This window comes from Pagrus major, chromosome 3 (assembly GCF_040436345.1).
Source record: "Pagrus major chromosome 3, Pma_NU_1.0".
Classification (NCBI taxonomy): domain Eukaryota; kingdom Metazoa; phylum Chordata; class Actinopteri; order Spariformes; family Sparidae; genus Pagrus; species Pagrus major.
The window spans coordinates 10,721,888-10,746,807 of NC_133217.1; the positions used below are offsets into that span (position 1 = coordinate 10,721,888).

At 41.2% G+C, this 24,920-nt stretch overlaps 1 protein-coding gene across 1 annotated transcript; it reads left to right on the top strand.

The window, feature by feature from the left end:
- Positions 1-1,518: 1,518 nt before the first annotated feature.
- snx13 (sorting nexin 13) lies at positions 1,519-24,304 on the top strand. The gene is made up of 25 exons (XM_073463165.1): positions 1,519-1,647; positions 11,545-11,657; positions 11,787-11,889; positions 12,069-12,158; positions 14,576-14,697; positions 14,807-14,925; positions 15,139-15,243; positions 15,392-15,480; positions 15,781-15,864; positions 16,323-16,461; positions 16,602-16,690; positions 16,897-16,996; positions 17,491-17,684; positions 17,877-17,981; positions 18,091-18,261; positions 18,372-18,441; positions 19,085-19,227; positions 19,335-19,442; positions 19,549-19,659; positions 19,815-19,976; positions 20,720-20,791; positions 20,880-21,025; positions 21,267-21,335; positions 21,417-21,529; positions 21,648-24,304. Exons 1-25 carry the CDS (start codon positions 1,636-1,638, stop codon positions 21,881-21,883), a joined length of 2,865 nt encoding a protein of 954 aa, XP_073319266.1. The 5' UTR covers positions 1,519-1,635; the 3' UTR covers positions 21,884-24,304.
- Positions 24,305-24,920: the final 616 nt, after the last annotated feature.

The window sequence follows — 24,920 nt, forward strand, 5'->3', positions numbered from 1 at the left end:
AGGTCTCTTTTGTCTGCACATGGGAGTTAGAAGAATGGGCAGTCTGGTGAGTTCACTCTGAGCTGCAGTGAAGACTTTATTTTGTTTCATCCTCACCTGCTGTGTGACCCAGCCGGGGCTCTGTCCACCTGGAGACAGGTGCCATGACCCAGAATTACACAGAGAGCTCTTGTAGCTAAAAATCTTCTTCGCTCACTCAAGGAGTTGTTGTCTCTGCCTGTTTCAGTCCCCACCTTCTTGCCCTCTCTTTGCCAGGAATTGAAAGCTACAGCCCAGGTGCCACTCAGGCAATGAATTATGCAATGGTTTGCAGGTAGCCACTGGTTAACCATGTGGTCAGACTGGTCTTCTCATAATGCACTTATTTGACCGACAAGTGTCTAGTGTCAGGATGACCACCATTGCGTTAAATTGGGCTACAAGTTGAATTTGAGGGATCAAACCAATGTTGGTGCTGATTATTTTGTGCCTATTTTTCACTGTGGTAAATCTGAGTGAGAGATTTCTGAAAATAGTAAAATATTATTATTGTTTTTGGCTCAATCAGTCATGACTGTCACTGTATTTGTGACATGCTTTGTCTTTATTGAGCATAGACAACAACAATACAGAAAACAAAACAATAATACAGGACATGATATATATTTGATAAACCATTACATCAGAAGTCTCTATCATCAATAATAAAAATAATATGTGAAAGTAGTGAGAAAATGACATAAAATAAATATATTCTTCTTATTTATAGATAAATAAGAACAAATACATTGTTTTTAAATTATGTTTTTTATATTTAATATATTGAATAGCTTGCATTTAGATTTTAGGTTTACTGAGAGTAACAAAAATTAACCTGACATCAATTTTATTTTATCAAAGATAAAGAGCCTTAAATTATTCCTAAAAGGTTTCACAGTACTGTAGTGTTTAACAAAAGTTTAAGTTCTATCTTTCTCTCGAGCAAAAATTGCAATTATCAGACAGGTCAGGGAATTGAGTTTCATAAGGTTACAATATATAAACAACATAAGAAAATAGTAAGAAATATGTCGAAAATATGTTGAATATATTTTTAAATGAAAAGAAGTTTAGGCTACAGTGATAGAAAGGAAAGAATGTGGAAAAAGCAATGACAAAGCCATGTGCAAATATCCACAGTATAAAGTATAAAGAACATGTGCAGTCAATCAAACTTCATTTATACAGCAGCTTTCAGACAAATCAAAAATGCTATTCATTGCTTTACAGGTGATCGAAAACGCATGCGATATTAAGAAATCAAAAATGGATGAATGTGCACAGATAAATATTCTATTCATTGTAGTAAACATCAATAAAACATATCATGAATGGTTAAATATTCCTGTATTTGGGTCAGTCAGTCGTGATTATCGCTGCATTTGTGTCCGTCAATCAGTCACGGGTGTGTTTCTGCGTCATCGCTCTCCAGCCAATCGCGCGGCGACTTCCAGAAACGGGGCACCCAAGACATAAACCTTGCAAACATGGCGACGCTCCGAAGAGAGTACGGAGATTGGAAATACGACCGTTTTTAACCGAGAAAATAACCTCCTCCTCGCATGCTACAATGTGGTGGGGTTAGCCAGAGCCACCGCACGCACAGCCTTTTAGACGATGTTTGCAGAGGTAAGTTGGCGCCGGCGAAACAGACTCGTGTGTCGTTACAGTAGTTTGTTTTCCAGTGACCGACATGGCTAGTTAGCTTGTAGCATGCTAGCGCCTAAGCGTTAGCCCCCGCAGGTAAACACCACACAGCCTGACAGGGAGAGGACGGCACACAGCCGCTGTGCTTCCAGAAAGGCTGGCAGCTATAAGTGGCACTCAGCCCGGGATTACACAGGTAACGCCGAGTTAATACGATGTGCTTAGGATGCCCGCACTGTCAACACCGTGCAGGAATTAGCTCGACACAGGCAGTGTCGGTAGTATGCGTTTAGATTATGAGTAACGTCCCTCAACAACGAATTTCTACATCACAACAAATACAGGTGAGCTGGGCGTTAGCTGGGGAAGACGAACATATTGTTAAAGGCGAAATAAAGTTGCCTGTTTGGTGGCAGGAAGATTGCACAGTTGCGATCTGCTGCTTATCGAGATGTTTCTCCATGGTTAGCTAACATTTATGTTATGTTAAGCATACTCAACGGTGACAGCTAACTGCCGGGGTTTGTTGTGGCACCTCCGTCTCATTTTGCTTTTACTTCAGTGTATATACATGCAAACACAGCTGTCCTATGGAGATGTTTCCAGTGACATTCAGCAGCCTGTCAGCCTGGCTCTGAATAGCTCCCTTCTCCTGTCAGACACAAACAAATGGGCTAACACAGGCTTGCCTTCAAATATTAATAGGCTGTCTTGAGTCCATTGTTGCTGGTCAGTGGTTATACAGATTACTCCTTAGCTTTGTGGTCACGCAGACTAACAAGTCGTTTTGTGGCTGACATGTGATGACATTGTCGTTTTGCCACACTTCACGTGATGCAGTTTCTCAATGCACGCTGGTTAACTGATTTCATATAGACTGTACTGACCGTTGCATCTGCTGATGTGACAAGCAAGCAAACAGACTAGACTGTCCACCTCACCTGAGTCGCAGGTGACCTTACCCCCTCCTAGGCATCTCTCCAGCAGTTTAAGTACAGGTTTAGCCTCAGTAATGAGGCTTTAGCTGGCACTGCACTCTTCTGTATGTCTGGCAGGGAGTACTGATTTCTGTGTAACGTGCAGTCAGGTGTTAAGCTATAGCTCAGTAGCTATCTGCAAATTGTTGTTCTCTGCTAACCTTTAGTCTCAAGTAAATTATGGGCTTGTGTTGGAGCATCCTATGATGAGTTTTGGCTTCACACCAGCTTTGTAGTGACATCTATACTGTGGATTTAAGATATAAAGCAAGGTCTACAGTAGATTCACTTGCTATTGTGTCATTATCATCCCAGATCTTGTGTAGGCAGCTGTTGCATCTGCTAATAAAAAGCCCCTGGCTTTTGTCTTACACACTTGTCACTTGTCAAAAGCATTTGCATAGTAGGTTGTAATGCGATTGTTGCACTTGTGTTTTAAAGTTGCAAAGTTGTATTAGACATATATTGCATGTCTGTCTGTCCTGGGAGAGGGATCCCCTCCTCTGTGGCTCTTTCTGAGGTTTCTTCCATCTCTTTTTTTTCCTCTGTTAAAATGTTGTTGTTTTTTCGTAATATGGGAAGTTTCTCCTCATTTGAATCAAGGATCTAAGGACAGAGGATGTCGTTCACTGTACAGATTGTAAAGCCCGCTGAGGCAATGTGATTGTGATTGTGGGCTATATAAATAAAATTGATTTGATTTCAATTGGAAGTTGTGTTGCACATTTGATAGTACGATCAAGCTTGTTTGTAGACGTTGGCATGGACTCTTTTTTTCTGTCTGAATGAGATTAACTCCTTTTGAGCAAATGGCTCACTCACCCACATAGATTGATGAAAAGACCTTGGTGCACTGAGTTAGCTTGTTGTAGGGGGATGTGAGTGCATTGTGTCTTCATTTGCAGACACACAAAGTTTTCTCAGTGCTTTTCACCCCTGGCTAAATCTCATTAAGGTGTCTTAATCAAAGCTTGGTGGACATTTAGGCCAGCACGCCCTCACATCAGGCCTGTTTGTCACCTAGTAGACCTCTACCTACTTCAGTCAATAAAAGAGGCTGCCCTGCCAACAGGCTGACACCTTAAAGAATTAGATGTAATTAATTGAATCCAGATATATCCACAGTGTGTCTAGGTCATTCTGGGACACAGAATGAAGTTCACATTTCAGGATTGGATCTTGCTTCATCTTACATATCAGCTTTGTCTTTTGACTCTAAAGTTTAAGAGCTACAAAACTAGAAACAAACAAATTTAGGGTGACACAGTTGATGCAGACGCCTATATTGCAGAGGGTGGGATTCAGTATACCTCCTAGTTGGTTGGGACCTTGGGTGAATAACATAAACCTCTGGATACACATACCTGGAGAAGTTTCTCATTGACTGACTGACTTCCCCCTCCTCAGGGTAACATTGGAGTTTGCAGTATCATACTACAGCTCACGGGAGCAGGTCATACCACATTGGAGCTCAACCATACAGCTAAAGAGTAGATGGATGGTCGCAGACTCTTTTTGTGAGATGTATGTAAGTTGTAGGGCCACCACAAATTGTCAGAAAAGTAGCAATGCTGATGATGCTTCGGTGATGGAGTTTTTCATCATATCAGCCAAAAGCGTCAGGGTTTCTCCACTCTTTCTTTCATAGAGTTGTTCTGATACTGTTACCAGTATCGGAAATGCCACTGACACTTGCTGAAATGTTGGAATGCGGATCGGCAAGTACATGAGTCTATGAACCAATCTGAAGCAAAGTAAGTTATTCATTAGAAACAGGACCCTGAACCACCTGTATGCAACTTAACGGATTTTTTACTGCGCAAGCAGCCATTGTGTTTTTTTCCTCACTAGTATCTGATTGATACTCTGTATAGGCCACTACACAAAGTTCAGATATCTGAATCGGTGTCAGATTGTTCTCTGATTATTTTTCATCCATACTACATGTGTTCACATGTATCCGTAATCACCACGTCCATGACACAGAAGGTCTTGTGCTTCCTTGCATTGTCAGATTTCTTTTTAGTTACAGCTCTCCACCTGTGATCAGATCATCCAAAATGCATTCAAGTGCAAAATGTGAGCAGGGCCAAAGATTATAGTCCGTTCAAGGTATTGATCATAAACTGTTCTTTCTCTCTCTGTTGTTTAGAGGCTCAATGTACACACTGTAAATGTACTACTGAGCACACAGTATGTTCGCATACTTTCACACACCCTACTTGTTATATTTAAAATAAATAAAACAAAAGAAGAGCAGTTTGCCAAATCATCTCAGGTTATACTTTTTCAGATGAGAGGTGCTTTGTTCTTTGTGAGCTTGTTGGCCTGTTGAAAAGTGGAGTCATGCTGGCCTTGTCTGCTCTCCTGCTGTACTCGTTGCTCCTAATGTTAAACTCTGTATCAGTTAATGATAGCAAACGGCTTGTTTGTAGGGGATTGCCCAGCACAGGTTTTGAATTAGCAAGCGGCTTGTTCGTGTGGGCTGTCGGTGATTCGACCACCTTCAGATGACAGAACAGCTCAGACACGCTGGTGAGATTTCAGCCAGCCTGAGAACAGGACAGCATACCAGGGTGAAATTTTGTAGAAACATTTTGATTCAGTTTGTTAGTGTAAGTTGTAAGTTTTACAGCCTCACATTTCTCAGTGTTACATGTTGACATCAGCTTCCAAATGTAAACAAAAGAGTAGACCTGCCACCGAAAGTGAAACCCAGCTCTGGACTCTCCCATCACTCCTGTTTGATTTGCAAGTATTTTTAAGAAACAGACAACAATAACTAAATTTAAAGACCCACCCCAGTCAAACGTGTTTTTCTCTTCCCTTCTTTTCTTTCTTCTTGTGTTTTCGTCCCTACAGTTGGATGTGTGACCTTTACTGTGCCGAATGATGTATGTCTAGAGTTTGACATTATAAGGCTGTTTTCACATTAATCTACTGAAAGTGTTCATCTTCTCAGCGCTTATCAAAATCTGATTTTAAGAGGCAGCCTTTCGAGCATGATTTGCAACATCGCGAATAGTTTGGAAGTCAATCCTGGTCCAGTCTGGAACTTATAAATGTATGATGTAAAAACTTGAAGCTCCCAGCGCACATACACTGACAATGGACGTTTCAGTGAAGTAGTAGACATCTTATGTCCAGTAGGATAACTTTTGCAATGTCAGCTCCTTTATGTATTATTAAAATATTCTGGAATTTTTAATGAGATAGAGGGAGTTGATGCCTTTTTAAGGATGTTAATGTGGAAATTATACTTTTATGGTGAACAAAAACATATCAGACGCATATTGTTCTAAGCAGACTGTTTGTATATACAGTATGTCTTAATACATATCTGTAGGGGATCTTTTAATGATGCTTTTTAACTTTTCACTTCTATGCTCTTTTGATTCTTGAGATGTAATCCCACGGCTAATTCGGTAGCTCTTTCTTCTGTGGTGGTCCTGGTGGATTAGGCCAGCCCCATTCACTTTCATTCCCTCTCAGGCATTAACCATGGATCTCCCACAGGGAGCGCTTTAATAGGCTGAGTTAACCTCCCGACCAATGACCACACTGATCAGGGTTTCCATCTTAGCATTATGGACCTGTGGATGGGTAACAAAAATAGCAATATCCACCCATGAGCAGTTCTTCTCTCACGTGTGAAGTATGTGTGTACAGTTGTGTGTGTGCACAGATTTGTTTTCCAGTCGCGCCAAAAAATCTGGGAAATGATAATCTCCAAGACACTGATAAGAGGCTGCGTGTGCATGTCTGAATGTGCCTGGAGTCAAGGACGTCCAGCAGCGGAGCGCTGCACAAAACTCTATGTGGCAGTGCTTTAAAACATTTAGATTATGCACAGTTCAAGTTGCGGCTGCTCAAGTCTGTGTTTCAGAGAGAAAGAAAGAATGGGCTGATGAAAGCAGAGCTAGACATGAATAAATATTATTATTATAGTATTTTAGTGTAGTAAAGTAAAGAGAACAGTGAATATTTCTCTACTTAATCCTTGGCCCTTATCCTGATACAGCTAATCATCTTTATCACAAAGTGTTTTATCACTGGGGATGGGTGATCAGTTGACCTAATCAATTATATTTGAACAAAAGAAACAACAACATATATGTCCGTCTGTATGTGCAAATATCTTGTTCAGAGACTCAAAGTATTTTTCCACTCATGTTTCTGTGTGTCTGGGTTGCATAAGGAATTGCCTAGATGTTTAGATGTGTGCGTTCCCGATGGGCCTGGGTGTTAATCACTGGAACAGATGGTTCATGTTAAAACCCTGTGTAAGCTGTAATGACTCAAGAGTGCTGGTTATCATCTGTCCTACAGAGCCAAGCCTCCGCAGCCTCATTACACAGGCCTACACTGATAGCGTTCACATTCACTGCTGCTCAACGGCAGCATTGACGTCAGACCAGACTTATGTTACACATTTGAACTACATTCAAATACTTTCTTAGTGAATGATTGCCTTTAGTTTGATGGACGGTGAACGGACAGTGTGTCTTTGCAGTTGAACATTGACTTCACACCAAGAAAAAGGCAAATGTCACAATAAGAAACCATTACTTTTCATTAAAACACTGTTTTAAAAAGCTGTTAGTAAACTGCTTTCTTAAAATTAAATTGATACAGAAATTCATTAGAGCTGCAACAATTGGTCAGTAAATGGATTAGTCGACGGAAAGAAAACAAATTGCCCAACTATTTTATAATTGTGCCTTTTTTCAAACAAAAATGTCAAACATTTGCTGGTGCCAGCTTCTTAAATGTAAGGATTTGTGGCTTTTATTTATCATTTATGATAGATTGTTTGGGTTGAACAGTCTTTGGGTTTTGGGGTTGAAGAGTCTTTGGGTTTTGTTTTTGTTGACATAAAAAAATTAACATGTAAACAATCTGCAGATTAATCAATAATAAAAATAATTATGGATCCTTCTCCCCAAGGAGGATGCCAATGAAAGGTTTCAGCTTCAGGCTTAGTTAGAAGATGTAATCATCACACTTTTGTGTGTGTGTGTGTGTGTGTGTGTGTGTGTGTGTGTGTGTGTGTGTGTGTGTGTGTGTGTGTGTGTGTGTGTGTGTAAGGCAGTCACTTGTCACCGTGCCTACCTTTACTACATGGTGGTAGTAAATATGTCAGTGATGACTGAGCCAACTGGAAGCTTCTGAACGCTGTAGCAACTTCCTCCTGTGTGATAACTGCGTTGGAGAAAGGTAAACAGAGTAGATGTGTTACTATAGGTCAAGCTGTTCTTCAAGGTTTGCATGAAAGTCATTGCCTCGAGTTTACTTTGGTCTTCTTGTCAATGGCGACAACATTGTGGCTGATAACAGTGCTATATTTGCCTTGGGAAGTGTCAGAGTTCAGGACACTCAACTCATTTAAGATGGTTAAAGTTGTGGCTGCCAGGGAATAAACTGAGCAGCATTCCTTTGTTTTTTACCACTCCTAGCTCAACTGTAACAATAGTTCTCTTCTTTGTCCAGCTTTATTCTCCTGCTAAACCTGCTATTACTGACTCTGTCCCAGCCAGTCATGACTTGAAAAAGAGGGGGTAGTCAAGCCAGTTTGGACACATTCTGCTGTCATGTGCACTCAAGACACTTGTTTATGACAGTTTTTTTGCAATAATCTAATTTCTTGAACATCATGTCTGTAAGAATCCTTTTTTCTTAATATGGGTTAAAGATTTAGAGAAACTTGATTAGCAGCATTTTGTTGTTAGACCTGATCTTGGCCATGTAGGATTATACTGTATGTTGTGTTTTTTTTTACATAGTGGGTCTTCCATTTATCCACAATATTTAATTTTGTAGACTGAAATTCAATCTAATAAGTCTAAATAAGATGCTTTCTATAGTGAGGAAATAAATGTGACCTCCCTTGCATCAGTCCAGAAGATTCAACAAAAAAGCAAACCTCTGCAACGTCTTACAAAACTAATATAATTAATATACGTCAGCCTCTGTTCAATACAAGGTAGAGAAGAGAAGTCAGTACTGTCAAGTTACATGTAAATGTGTGTGAAAGGGTAATTGCAGCACATAAGAACATGCTCCATTTCCTCCCCTAACCTGATTTCTCCCACAACCAGCTTTCTAAACGAAGTGACTGTCTGCTGTACGTCACTTATTCCAAGGCGTGCTCAGAGGTGCTATTGTTCTATTAATGTGACGAGTGACAACACATATGTTTAAAACCAGTCCTGCTGTCTTGTCACAGCCTACACTCTCAACAACTTGTTTAGGAGTAGTTTGGTTAATGAAGTCGGGGTCAGTCAGCAAAAATTAAAACCTGATGCCGACGGCTGTCAGTGAGGACGACAGCCGTCAGCATCAGGTTTTAATTTTTCCAGTGTGCTGTGTGATCAGCTGGTGCGCAGCTGGGGTGGTGACTCGAGATGTCACAAGCTGATCTGCAGGATCTGATCTGGAGCCAATCAAGTCATTTTTTAATTGAGTAGTATCAGGTTTATGAAGCCTGATCCGATTGAGATCTTTTGTTCATTGTAACCTGTCATGCTCTGCATTTACCACAGAGCACCATGAACAAAAGTGGCCAGTTTGAATAGAGATATCCACACTGACCGAGACTGTCCGTTAGCAAAGCGGGGGGAACAACAACTAGCACTTTCAGGTCATGACAAATGTTGACAGAAATGACAAATGTATGTCTGCATTAAATAGGCCAAGGAAAATGTATATTTTTGTGGATAAATCAGTCTTTTCTTTGTAGTGCTTTTATCACAGTGAAGTTCAGTTAATGTTGTATTTTCTTTAGAAATTAAATGCTCAAAAATAACGTGATGCACCTTCCTATGCAGATTTTTCGTACATTGAGGATACATGCAACATGCTGTACCATGTTCGGCCTGCCCAGTGCCATAAGTTGAGCTGGCCCAAGCACTGATCTTTTTGCTGCTGATACTTGTATGTATATATATATATGCGTGTGTGTGTGAGAGAGAGAGAGAGAGCAGATACTCAATATTTAATGACACAGATTGGGAGTGGAAACATCGTAGTCATGAGACATGCACATGTATCTGGCAGGAGCTCAGCTCTGCTTAATAAGATGTTTAAAAATGATATGGAACAAAACATTAACCAATTTTAATGAAATCCAATTCCTAATTGTGATAAAGCATTATTAATAAGAAAGGTAACTAAATTAAAAGACTACATAGAAGTCGATGTGGATTTGCATGTTGTTAGAGCCACAGGTTGCACTTGGCCTGGTTCTCGAGTTTCTATACTGACCATAATTCTCAACAGTGCCCTGCTTAGCGTTCTTCCCGTGTGTCTTGGTCATTCTGTACATTATACACTGGCTGACCCATGTATCCGAATGTAACATGGTTGGCAGCCAGTCTAATGTGTGTGAACTATCCGATTGTCCATAGCTGGCCTTGGCAGAAAGAACAATGTCTGAGTGTCCTGAGAACGCTCTGTCTGTCCCTATCTGGCTCCATCAGTGGAGCTGCTTATCTAAGGAACTCTCGTGTGAATGTAGGGCAGTCGAAGATCATCACTGCTGATCATAGTGATGTCTGTCAGTGACTCTATCTGATGGTCAGAGTGTGACCTTTTATGAAGTGTGGGAGTGTTTAACCACCTCTGTGTAGATAACTGCACTTTTCACATCCCGTCATTACACTGGATAAATCATAGTAATCTGCTAAGGTTTGCATGGTGTGGTCTCAGTCCAGCTTCTACCTGTAATGATAACACGGTTTGTAAATGATCAGGATGATCTGGACTGAGGATTCAGGCCCCCATGGTATCATAAATGCCTCTGATACTACCTAAAATGCAGCGAGTACATGAGGCTATGCACAGACAGCATGAAATAAATTAATTTAAAAATGTTTTACTTTGGTTCTGACTCTACTGTCTGTAGTCACCACACGGTGATATCACTGAAATAGCCTATGAACACTGAATAATCTGAATCTGCAAAGTAACTAGTATCTGTTAAATTACTAGTATAAACTAGCAGAAAAAGGAAAATACTCAAGTAAAGTACCTCAGAATCGTACTTGAGTTAATTGTACACTGGTTATTCTAAATTTTAATACAAAGATTTTAATTTTTACTGCAAATGCATATCAGGTTCCAATATCGATTATCAGTCTCCTTGATTACTCATAATCTTAAGAAAATGCATGAGCATTGAGAACAATACACTTTATCTTAATATATTTAATGTGAAAGCATCAGCAGTCATGATGGAGGTCACTTCATCACTGTCTGTGGCAGTGCCACGTATTGAATTGCAATGGTTGCATCTGTAGCACAGTTAGCATCGCATAGGATTGGATAAAAGCTACTAACTAGAGTAATTTATGTGGAAAACTGGGACACAGAGCTGCTAGCTGGAAACAAGAGCTTGGTTTCCTGCACTGACAATAACAGGAAAGCCATAGGATGTGACACACACACACACACACACACACAGTGATACTCTCTAACAATGCAACACACCACAGTGTGTGTCTTTTTAAGTAATCTCTTCCTGTGCCGACGTCCTCAGTGTATAATAGTGTTTCTTCTGCTCCATGGATGATTTCATTGTACACTACAATTGTCTAATCATCTTGAGTGTATCTGAGTGCTGCTGATTTATTGTTATTTTCCTTCACAATGGAGTGAGCACTGAGCAGTCAAGTCAGAATTGATGATGATTCCTTTAAAGATAAAAGTAGATATATTTGGTGTCTAGTCTTAGGCTGCAATCTGCATATTAAAAGTCATAATCTGTCAGTCATAGAAGATCTAAATATCCTGATCAGTCAGATGTTAGGGATGCAGTGTTACCTCTGGGCAGCTCTAATGATCTTCAGACTGATTAAAGTAAAAGCTGAAATGTATTTAACTTGTTGTTTTTTGTGTGTTTCAGGCCAGTCTGTCCATCTGGGGATGGGGGGGTCTTGGAGTCGTGCTGTTCCTCGTCACCTTTGGACCGTTTGCCATATTCTACCTGGCCTTTTATGTCTTCTGCTTCATTGGAGGGTGAGCAGGAAGAGCTTGAAACAATTAATCGTCTCTTTGAATAAGCATGCAGTCTCACAGTAACTCTGTACAGGAGCCTGACAGATCAGTTTGTAGCTCTTCTCTCATTCTCTCTCTGCTGTGTTCCAGGGGCTTTGCGGTCACTCTGCTCTATGGAAAGATCAACTCAGAGAGACACCTGGAGAAGTGCGAGCACTCTTACTTGCCACCCACACAAATTGGTATACTGAAGGTAAACACACACATTTTGACATTGCCTCCATAAACCCATTAATTAGTTGTTAATCAAGTCCCTTTGCTGATGTAGTACACTTGCCAGCTACTATGCAGATCATTAAAGTGTTCACTGATTTGATTGCTCACATTTCACTACGTCTTTCATCTTTCTGTGTTTCTTTTTGTCTCCTTCAGACATTGGATGAGATGAAGCTGGAGATGAAGCCCATAAAGATTGACAGGAGACTGACTGGCTCCAGTTTCATAGATGAACCACTACAACAGGTGTGTCTTGTGTTTTTGTCATGTATGTGATACATACTGTGATAAAGCTTCACCATCAGCATGTTCGACTTTTGACTATGAAGCTGGAGAAACAGAGATTTCAATGCTTTATGACGAGATTAAAAAAACTATGATCAATATTCTGCCCAAATCTATTTACACTCAGTGGCAACTTGATGCAGCTAATGCAACCTAATGCAACAGTCCAGCAGTGAATCCTTCCTTCATGAAGGTCATAATGTTCAGTTTTTGTTGACATGGGTTTGAGGAGTAGTTGATTTCAGCTTGAAATGATCATTCCCACTAATCGTGAATCATTTCGCAGTCGCGGTATCGCTCAAAAAAATCACAATATAAACTATAATTTTTTACCATATTGTTCAGCCCTAATTACAATTACAATTACAAGTGCATGTTGTGAACTGTGAAAGAAAGTATTTCCTTTGGCTTTGAAGTGCTCACTGTACACTTCGCTCAGCTATGAGGCGGCAAAGCTGAGTGATTGGTCATAAAAAGCGATGGACAGGTGTTAATGGGACAGCAGCACAGGAGAGAACATTACAGGATTGTGACTGGATGACAAATGGTAACACTCCAGATTTTTTTGGACACCGGCCGACTTAAGTCACTGTCTGGCCCATCAGCCGGTGCAGGTCAGCAGCTGCACGGCCTCAAGCCATAAAGTAATCATCTCTGTCAAACACTGCATTACCCCCCAATGCCTAAAGTGTCTCAAGTTCACAGGAAGTTGGTTCTTTGTATTAAGTGTCATTGGAGTTGTTCTTGAGCAGAATGTCTGTCAGCTGATAGATGCTTGATTTTGTCTGTTGTAAAAATATATAATAAACCAAAAGCTTTAGGAAAAATATGATAAATAATTAAATGAAGTTGAAGCTTAATTGAATTATACTTTGTGCAAACAAGAAATGTTGCTGACAGGATAATTCTCCATCTTGACTTGATTGTTTTACGTTGGTTAATTTCTTATTTTTGTCTTCATCCTGGTGCAAGGAGCGCTACTTTCTTGTTTCTTGTTTTCTTCTCTTTGTCTTTATAACAACCATCAGGAAAAAATGGGGGTTTCCTTTGTATAAATAGTTAATAAACTGCTTTAAGTGGGATTTTTTTTAATGTATTGTAGTAAAATACAATGTATACAAATCAATATTTAAATGAACTCTAGATTACAGTAGTTAAGTCATGTAAGCAGATTATGTGCTCATGTGGCTTTCTAAAATCTTATCAGACATACTTTCCAAAAGAAAACTTGTCTGTCTTTTCCATCCTGACAGAAAGTGGAACTGAAAGTTTCCGTACTGTTGAGCTGTCAGTGTTGTCATCATGAGGCTTAAGCAAAAGGAAAAGACTGTTGCATTGCTGTCATGTAGTATTTCCACTCTCTGGCTGTGAATCTGCTCGTAATTGACTCAGAATATTTTTCAGCTGAACACATTCATATGTAGATCCTCTAAATGATGCTCCAGCTGTCAGTCAGCATTGCACACAGCGAAGATGAGCTGGTCACACTTTATTCTCTCCTCCCCGCCCTGTGGTTACAACACATACATACTTTTAGCATGTTCACCTCACTAAAGCAGCGTGGCCAGCAGAGTTAAGTGCAGACACAGCAGTTTGTGATGGTCAGGTGACACTGACTGCTCTACTGTGGTGCTTCTGTTCTCCCTTCCTGCCCGTGAAATGCACACTAATCATTTCAGCAACATGTGAACCCTGAGATCTCGCACAGCTAAATGTGACATCATGTGAACCTGCGTCATCGGTAGTCGTCATTTTCTGGCACATTCTCTTTGTCCTTTTTAATAGCAAGTTTATTTCTATAGCACATTTTGCACACAGGGGCAATTTGTCTTCTTAACATTACAGAATGAAAAAGAAACATCCCAAATATAATGAAAAGAAAGTACAAATAATATAGAATACTTACTATAAAAAGAAAATACAAAGCACAGAGAATAAAATAAAAACATACAGCCCTGACTGCATGCTTTTGGATATAAACACAGAGTTTCTAATAAACTCTTGTGATGAAATCCTCTTTCCCTGTGCAGCTCATACCAGTAGCAGCATATACTGACAGTTACACTGATTCATGTATTGGCCTGATTTACGTACTACTACTCAGCTGTGTGCACCATAGCACAACTTAATGAGTAGGTTACTCAGGTTTCCTCAGACCTAATAGCCCAGTAATCTCTTCTCTGGATGTTTTTAATGGACACTGACAATCAACAGACTTTGATTGATTTATTTACCCAACTCACACTCAAACGTGGTGCAGCATTTAATTAGCTCGCTCCTCGAAAACAGTATTTACTCTCAGCTCTGCTCAGACCATCTCATCTTGACTGAATTTCTTTTTTTTCCTCCTCCTCCTCCATGTTGCTTTGTCTCTGTAGGTGATCCAGTTTGCTCTGAGAGACTACATCCAGTACTGGTACTACACTCTGAGCGAGGATGAGTCCTTCTTGTTGGAGATCAGGCAGACGCTGCAGAATGCCCTCGTCCAATTCTCTACAAGGTACAAGACACATAGCCGTGCATGCAATTTCTGTCTCGATATTGAATGTTTTGTGTTTTGTTTTTTTAAGTAATCCTCATTATATGTGTGCTTGTGTTTATGTGTCAAGGTCCAAAGAGGTGGACTGGCAGCCTTACTTCACCACTCGCCTGGTGGACGACTTTGCCACCCATTTACGTGTCTTTAGAAAAGCCCAGGACCGCCTCGCCGACAGAGAGGACAAGCAAAGTAAGCAGACACATTCATACACACTTGCATTTTCACTCACAGTAGTTGTTAGTATATTTTGCATTTAGCTTGTCTTTAGCAATGATTGTAATAATTTTGTTCTGAGTTTAATCCAAGTTTCTTGACTTGATTAAAATCGTGGTGCAGAAAAATTCTTCTTCTAATTCGTCTCATCCGGATGATGAGATTTTTTACATTGTGGTGTCTTAACAGGAGACATAACAGAGGAGCTGGTGGACTCCTTCTTTGAGGCCGAGGTGGAGATGGAGAGGAAGATTTGTCGAGACGTGGTGTGCACTTCAAACAAAGACGAAGAAGGTAAACGCACTTGTGCAGCGTGACGAGCCTTATAGTTCACACTATAATGAGGAACTGTTAGCACAAATGTGTTGCCGTTTGATGCTGCAGCTTGCAAAAACTAAACACATGATGTGTGTGTGTTTGTGTGTGTGTGTGTGTGTGTCAGGTTTTCTTCGAGACTTGTGCGAGCTGCTTCTGTATCTGTTACTACCTCCTGGAGATTTCCACAACAAGAACATGAGATACTTCCTAAGGGTGAGTGCACATAGGATAAACAAACACTCTCACTTACACAGCGTGTCAGACGATCACAGCTTCATCAATCTGAGATGTGAATATGAGGCGCAGAATCACATATTCAGTCACACAATATGTCAAACAACCTGTGTTGTTGATTTATCATAGTTGAGCCACATGCTGCCACTTTGGCTGCCAGCCAGCTATGAGTATTACTTTCCAACAACAAAATGCTCCTGAATAGACTACCATGACACCATGTTTGTAGTGTAAATTGTTACAAGCGTACTGAAGATGCACTGTGATATTTTCTTTCAGGAGGTGCTGGCACGTGGTGTGCTACTTCCTCTGATCAACCAGCTTAGCGACCCAGACTACATCAACCAGTTTGTCATCTGGATGGTGAGTCACTTACACTTGTACATACCTTTGACCTATGGGGTTTCAAAGTTACTGTTTAAAAAAAAAAAAAAAATTCTATAAAGCTTTAATTTCCTTAAAGATTACAGTTAATTGTCATGTTTAATCTTTATTGAAGTAAATGAATCAGAACAAAGACACAGTTTGGCATAAATGCAAAGCAAGTTGCTTTGCTATATTTACTATTCTGCATTTCACTTCCCTCGGGCAATCCTTATTGTTGAGCCCTGCCTGTTGGCCATGTCTATCTGATGATTTTATCTGCTGTTTTTTTTTATTTTTTCTCCTTTTCTGTGAAGCACTTTGTAACCTTGTTAAGAATAGTGCAATATGAGTAAAGTTTATTATTTTCATTAAAAATAATATAAAAATGATCAAGAATGCAAATGAAATCGGAGCAGAAACGTTGCAGATGTGTAAATGTATGTGGTGTTGTACAGATCCGGGACTCCAGCTGCAACTACGAAGCCTTCATGAACATCCTGAAGTTGACGGACAAGCCTGCGGAGCTGGAGGCCGTCAAAGACAAGGTGCTGGAGGAGCTGCAGTACCTCCGCTCCCTGGACACTGCCGGAGATGGTGGGCCTTTTTTTCATATTGAAATACAAGTGCAGATACACTTGAAACTTATTTGTCGTGTTTGTAGGGAGGCATGAAGCACATACATTAAGTTTTGCTTTCCTTTCCTCCTTCGATGTCTTTGTTTTTCTGTCCTCTAGACATCAATGTGATCAAGAACCAGATTAACAGTCTTCTGTTTGTGAAGAAGGTGTGTGAGACCAGGATCCAGAGACTACAGTCCGGCAAGGTGAGAAACTGCAGCATGACCTGTTGGTGCTTACACTAGAGGATCCAGTAAAAACATACATTAGTATTTGTTTGCATGATGGTAAAATACTGGAACTGTTCAGAGCCAGTTTGTTAGTTAAGTTTTATCGTTTGGAGTCTGCTAGTTCAAAACTCTAGTTTTATCTGTGAACCAGACTCTGTTCATCTCCTTCCTGTGTTGTGTAGGAGGTGGATGCCCTGAAGCTGGCAGCCAACTTTGGCAAGCTGTGTGTTATCCCACTGGATCACATCCTCATCCACAACATAGCCCTGCAGTTCTTCATGGGTAATTCTGGAAATGCATCATCACATACATCACGGATGCCAAACGTCACCGTAGTCATGCCGAGGCCTTAATCCTGAACATTTCTGTTAATCTTCTTTATAATCCATAACTTATTCCATTTCTCTAGATTTTATAACCCCAACCTGTCTCGTTAGGCACACTTCTCGTCAGAGTTTTTAAAAGGTCACTCCATGCTACAGATCAGATTACATAGTGTGTGTGTGTGTGTGCGCATGTGCATGTATGTGCAAACTTGGAGTGAAACCAAGTTGTGTCAGCTCTGGTGTGGAAAATCAGCAGGAGCCAAGGGCCTAAACATTATGGCTGCTTCTGTAATTTGTAGCATTTAAGCTGCTTAAAATGTTCAAAAAATGGTTGGGTCAAGGTAACCCCAAAATAGAAACCAACCAAATTTTAAAAACGAAGTAGAGTGTAACAGAAGTGCCATACTAGACAAAACACCATTTGGACCAACTCTTGTGTGTCTGATCCAGACTTCATGCAGGCAGCAGGGGCCCAGGCTGAGCTGTTCTTCTGGCTCACTGTGGAGGGCTACAGGGTGACTGCTCAGCAGCAGCTGGAGGCCATGCAGGGCTGGCAGAAAGATGGCAAGAAGCAGCCCAGCGCCACCAAGGGGCTGCTGAAGGCCGCTGCACTGGGTGTCTTCGAACAATACCTCTCTGACAAGGTAGGAGGCGTGTTAAGATCGCAAGCAGAAGTCATTTCAGCCGTGAAGCAGATTAATGCTAATCAGAAGTTCAGTAGTTATTTCCTTTAATTTTTGGGTAAATTAAACACTGCATTCTTTAGCCTGTGTGGTGCAGTATTTAAGTATTTACCAAAGGTTTTTCACTCCAAAAAACACTCTTTCCTCCAATAGGCATCTCCCAGAGTGCAGGTGGATGAGGCATCCGTAACAACACTAGGGGAGAAGCTACAGAAAGACGACCCCACGCCAGAGATATTTGACGAAATCCAGAGAAATGTACGAAAATCTTTTCTACAGTTTTATCTGTGTATGAGGGAATTTTTCAATGTGCAGCCTCTGTTTTCCGCCTGTTAAACAAATTCTTTCACACGCTTTTGACCCCCAGGTATATGACATGATGCTACGTGATGAGCGTTACTACCCCTCCTTCAAGCAGAGTCCTCTCTACGTCCGCATGCTGGCGGAGCTGGACATGTTGAAAGAGCCGAGCTACCGGGGATCTGACGACGGCGACGGAGAATCCTTCAACGGCTCTCCCACAGGAAGCATTAACCTAGTCAGTCTTCTTCATTTTGTGTTGCAGGACTTAGAATACACATTTGCATATAGTGTATTAGTGTTCACAAATTGTGTCTTAAAATGGCGACTTGTTTCCTGTGATTTCAGTCTTTGGACGACTTGTCCAACTCCTGCCATGATGAATCTATGCACCTACATGCCTTCATCTCCGACACAGGTACACAGATACACTCACACAGTCTAATATACACTCCTGTTGTGTGTTTTCCTTAAGTCAGTGTTTCACTTTTTGCTTGAAAAACACAAAACGAAGGATTGAAGGGTTATTAATAAACCTTACATGAGTTATGCTTGACACTGACAACTAAAAAACACATACTTGACTCTCACTCGGTGTGGGATTTGGGTGTTTCAACTGCTCATGATGATTGTATGGATTTCTTGGGTATATTGGGTATCTGTTAGCCCCCATTCGTCCTTCCCTGCATGTTTTTTCCGCTCAATATTTCACCCCCTCCATTCATTATGTCTGCTGTCACTTCGCACTGTTCCTGTATTCTTTATTTCTTTCATTCCATCACCTTTACTATTTTTTATGTTTTTCCTTTTTCCTTCCTCCTCCCTCCCTCTCCTTTCCTGCCATTCTGTCTCCCTTTTATCACGCTCCACACCCTCTGCACTGCATTCTTTCTTTTGCCTGCTCTTCCTCCTCCTCTCACTTTGAACCTGTACATGCTTTTCTTTCTTTTCCCTTCTTTCTTTTCTACTTTCACCTACCCCCTCATCCTCCATTCCCATTTTGGATGTAATGCCGGGCGGGGTAGCTGACGCTTGTCTCCCCGGATTGTGGGGTGCTGCAGGGGTTTGCAACGACCACGGCAAAACCTACGCGCTGTACGCCATCACTGTGTTCAGACGCAACCATGACGGCAGCGAGGACTGCTGGAAGACCTACCGTCGCTACTCGGACTTCCACGACTTCCATATGAGGATCACTGAAACGGTGTGTTCAGAAGTCAGCAACATTTCTATCTCAGATGAAAGTTAACATTATGGAGCAAATACTCATGAATTTCTCCTTCTGAGTGTTTTGTATTTATTCTGTTTTAGTTTGAGAACCTGGCGTCGATCCTCAAGCTGCCAGGGAAAAAGACCTTCAACAACATGGACAGAGACTTCTTGGAGAAGAGGAAAAAAGACCTCAATGCTTACCTACAGGTAACAGTTTTACCTCTTATTATTGACTGGTCAATTTCTGAATGGCTTTTGTGCCTTGCATCATTTTGTGGAGTGTATATGAGTAACTTTTGCAAATGTGTTGCAGTTGCTGCTGAACCCAGAGATGGTGAAGGCCTGTCCAACCCTGATTCCTTACGTCTACGACTTCCTAGAGAACAAGGCCTACAGCAAGGGCAAGGGAGAGTTTGCACGCAAGGTACTAGATCTTTTAAAGGGTTTTAGTGTCATTAATTCACTACCAAATAAATGAAAATATGTGATGTTTAGTTCCGACGACTAATTAGTTAGACGACTAATTAATGACCGGTTTTATAAAATACAATCTTTCTTTTTGTTTTATCGACCCATCAGATAGACACATTTGTAAATCCTCTGAGGAGCTCCATGAGGAATGTGTCCAACGCTGTGAAGGCCCTGCCAGACAGTCTGGCTGAGGGTATGACCAAGGTGTCTGACAACATGGGCCGCATGTCAGAAAGACTGGGCCAGGACATTAAACAGTCCATACTCAAGGTAACATCACGTAGAGCAAGTGCATAGTATCCAAACAAAGAGAATCTATTTTTATTTTTTATCAGTATAAAAGTCCCTCTTTCAGTTTGCTCGTGTCATGGTCTGTTAGCTTTGAAATTACTAACTGGGCTGTGCTTATCGGAATCAGATTTATTTTTATTTTTATTGGCCAAGTATGTGTACACATACAAGGAATTTGACCCAGTTTACATTGCTCTCAGTGTACACTACTTCCACAGAAATCGTCATACAGATAGGATGGAGGTCAACAAGAACTGAATAAATAAGGTGCAGAATGGTAAATGGTCAGGACTGTACTGTTTGATGGCATTTGAAAAGAAAGTATGTGTATATATATTCAGATCACCCATAGCCAGCAACATTAAAAGAGTATGCCATTAAGAAATACTGGATGAATATGCTGCATGGGGTTGATGCAGGATTTATATTGACAATTATGTACATGTACGAGGAGGAGGATATGTATTCAGAGTGACAACTGACAACTGCAAGAATTATTCTCTTTAAAGGAAGTAAGTGGATGTTTTAATATTGGAGGGTTATTGACACTGTACGACTGATTTAACCGCAGCATTATAATAAATTGATTCCTGTCCTCATATATCCTGGCCCTGTAGCCTCTCCACAGCTCTAAATAACCCATAATCCTCCTCTTTTCCTTATTGTTCTGACTGGTTTGTTCATCCAGCCGTTGACTGTCCAGTGTTCTCGTTTTTGCCCAGGTGCCTCCACTCCTCCCCAAGACCGACATCGACCCTGAACACTGTCGAGTCTCCGCTCAGCTTGATGACAACGTGAGTCAGCGGGCATTTTGGGTACTGGTTGTTGGTTTAGCTTCCTTGTGATTTTATTTATTTAGCTTTTATTTATTCGTGCATCCAGGTGGATGATAACATTCCACTGAGGGTAATGCTGCTGCTGATGGATGAAGTGTTTGACCTGAAGGAGAAAAATCAGTGGCTGCGCAGGAACATCAAGAACCTGCTGCAGCAGCTCATCAGGGCCACATATGGAGACACCATCAACAGGTGAGAGAGCAGACTGAATACATAAAATATAGGTAGATACACAGCAGACTAGTGAGAAACATTTAATTTAACCTAGTTATAAATCACTTAATGGGTTTTAAAATTATCCAAAATTCAACCAAACCTCTTAACAATTTCTTAGAAGTTCATTTGGATTATGAAGAATTTTCATCTGGAGGACTTTTAATATTTAGTAAACACACAGAGCACAATCTGAATCATCTTTCCTTTGTCTCTGTAGGAAAATTGTGGATCATGTGGACTACATGACCTCACCAGAGCAGGTTGCAGATTACGTCAAAAAGTTCAGGTAACCCCTCCCCTTTTTTTAGATAACTCTGATTGGTCAGAAGAATTATGACTAACCCTCAGTGGCTCTGTCTCTGTATAGGGATTCCTACTGGCCCAACGGTATTCTGGCCGAGACGCCGCCCCGTCGGGACAAGAGCATTCGCATGAGGACGCGAATAGCTGCCAAGACCAGCCTGCTGGGAATCATGCCAGGTGAAAACACACACACACACACACTCAATCTAGGTATCACCCTGCACCATATGGGACTGTCCCCTCTGCCTCCCTGAGATTTTCTGCACTCTCCTGACTTCTCCACTATCTTCCTCAGATGAGCTGAAGCACATCATTGGGGCAGACACCACGAGAAAGGGCATCCTCCGCGTCTTCGACATGTTCCAGTACCAACCCATGAACCGTCGGCTAGTCTACGTTTTCCTGGAGGGCTTCTTGGAAACGATGTTCCCGCAGTACAAATTCCCCGAGCTCTTCGTCAAGCTGCACTCCCGCTCGCCGCGCATCCACAGATACAGCCAGAAACTCAAATCATCCTCCCTCAAGAGGTGACAGGAGAGGACGGAGGCAGCGGGACATGAGCCGACTAGACACACACAGACTTGAGAGTGAGAGTGGGGGGGCTTGATGTGAATGTTGAGGTGTGTGTGTGTGTCTGTGTTTGTCTGTGTGTCTGTGTGTCTGTGTGTTTGTGTGTGTGTGTGTATGTGTGATATCTGCCCTTCCACTCCCCTTACACTCTTTTCAGTGAAAACACTCCAATTATCCAGCTGATTATTTCTGTCGAGACAGAACCGAAGGATGAACACACACTCTGCCCTCCTCTCACTCTGTGACACACACTCACATGCGCAAACACAAATCCTGTAATTTGCACCAAGACTGAACATGGCAGTCTTTTTCTTTTAGTTTTGAATATTTTCCTCCTCCTTTTTTGGACTTTTTAGTTGTGTTTAGCTTTATCCTGGGCCAGTCAATGCTGCTTTCTCGTGGTCCGGAGAGCAGACCACAAATACTGTATTGTTTTTAAACTGCAGGAGTAGATAGCATAGACCCACACCTTGCCTTACCTTCCCGCTTCTGTCTTCTGGCCGGCACAGTTCTACCATCTGAGTGACCCGGCCTCCTCCGCTGTAGTCAAACTTACCCTCATGCTGTAGACATTTTATCTGCAAAAGCTGCACACTTGCTAACATGCAAATGATGTTTTGTTTTCATAGCAACCAAATATGTCAATCGCACTGGGTTCAGAAGGCGCTGTTTTAAAAAAATGTGACTGAACAAATGTGGGTCAAAAGGATGATTTAGATTTTTATCGTCTTCTCGTGAGAAATGATGAGAATTATTTTTCTTTCCCAAAGTGTTTCATCATCTGTACCACCCGTGATCCTCGAAGAATAGGCCACATCCCCCTTTAACGCTACTGTCATGAACTGTGACAACCAAAGCTCATGCTGTTCCATACGTGTGTGTGCACTGGTTTGACGTCGGGATACTCTGAACATAACTGTGCTTCATATCGTTAATCGTGTGAGGAAAGAGAACTCGAAGATGATCTTGTCATTACCTAAAAGGTGAGGCTGTGAGGACACATGGGCTGTCCAAGCGCACCGTCAAAGAATGTACTCTATGGTCTAGTCTGTATTTGGCTCGTGTAGAATTGTGTGTGAATGTGTGTGTGTGTGTTTAGCACAAAGTTGCAACCCTCTTCAGTCAGAAACTGTGCCAGTGTGAGCTAGTGAACCAGCCTTAAAACTACATACAGTATATACTGACCAAGAGACGCACGCCAGAGGTAGCGCTCCTCCACGCGACTGAACGTTACAAGGAAATAAAGATAGAGATATGGAGATATATCCCTAATCACTTTAATTCAGAGAAAATGTCTTTAATTTTGTGCAATATTTTTTTTCTTTTAATGCATGTGCATTTTGAATCATCGTATACTGAGAAAAGTAATTCATATTGTTTTAACAGTAGAAAAAATGAAAGAAGTTTCCCCTCAAATGTCTTCTTATCCCAACAACTTAACATTCCGTTGTTGTAAAAGTACAATGTTTATTTTACAGACTTGTTTTATAAGTCTGAGTTTTTTTCTTTTGTTTTTGGTGTGTGGGGGATATTTTCCACGTATCCCTCACCCACCCGTACAGAATCCGTGTTTTGGGTATGGGCTGGGCAGTGGCAGGGGGTTTTCTGCGTCGCAGCCTGATGATTAGCTCATTGGGCTAAAGCTAGTTGAAAGGCAGTCTCAGACAACAGCTTCTTTTTAACTCATAAGTGGCGTTTTATGCATTCAAGCCTGTTCTGTTGAGTGTGAACAGATCTTTGTCGGTATGAACTGACTGCTGGATGGACCATCCCTCGCCCCTTCTCCTCCTGTCCCATAGGCTCACAGGAGAGCCATGTCCTGTGACCAATGGAATCACTGCTAATGAGCACTTAACGTAGCAACTGTGGGAAAGCCTCTCCCATTGGCTGGAAGGAGCCCCATTCTGCTGCAGCCATTGGATGGAAACTCCCTCGTCTGCTTTGATTTGCTTGCACTGAGCAGCCCTGGTGGACTCTGATTGGCTGAGCAGGAGGACATGAACTTGGGCCTCTCTTACTGGGAGGTGAATATTTTGTCCCCATGGTGGAGGAGGAGGTGTCACCTTTAACTATCTGCACACCTCTCCATACAGGAAGGCTTGTCTTTTTTTTAACCCCAGTATTTATGATAATCTATGATAATGAAAATTGTGCATATCTGTGTACAGTATGTGTTAATAGTGTGCCTAAATGTACTGTCAACTCTATTTTCATATTTTTCTTTAACCTAAAAAAAAACACAATCAGAATGTCATGATCATTTTACGCGACTGAAAATGACTTTAGGGTGTTTTTTTGCATCATGCTTATCAAACTCTTCCTTGTGAGCAAACTATGCTCAGATCAGTATAACACTAATAAAAGGTAACTCAGACTAACTGACCCCCCAGTGTGTCTGCTGTCTTCAGTGTATCAACTTTCCTTATGTAGCTGCAGATTCCCTAGCAGGTAAAACACGGAGCTGCACTATATGGATTTTCTTTCAACCGATAACTGAAAATTACCTGCTTCTCATAGCCAATAGCAGGGCCATAGCCAGGATTTTAGAAATACTGAGGTCCTGGCCCCCCACCCCCACCCATACATTAAGAAAGTTTGAAGACTTTAGTACAAATCTGTGCATTTCTCTGCATTTTGACATGACCAATAATCGCTTAGGAAATAATATTAGTGCCAGCACATAGATGAAGTTTGGACTCAAATTTTGACAGAAGATAAGTGACAAACATGGCCAATTTTGACTTACATTTATACTCCTATTCATACTTAAGAGGAAGAAAAGGCTGAAATGTGGTAATGTAAATATAATTCTATTAGAACCCTTGTAGAGCGTCTTTTATTGACGGATCACAAACCACCTTTATAGATGCATACTGCCACCTACTGCATCAGAGCATGTAGATGCTGTTCTTGTTAAGTTGATGAAAGCAATTAGACTAAATATCATCTGCTCTTTTTATCGGCTAAAATTTCAGAGATACTGATAAATAGCGGATAA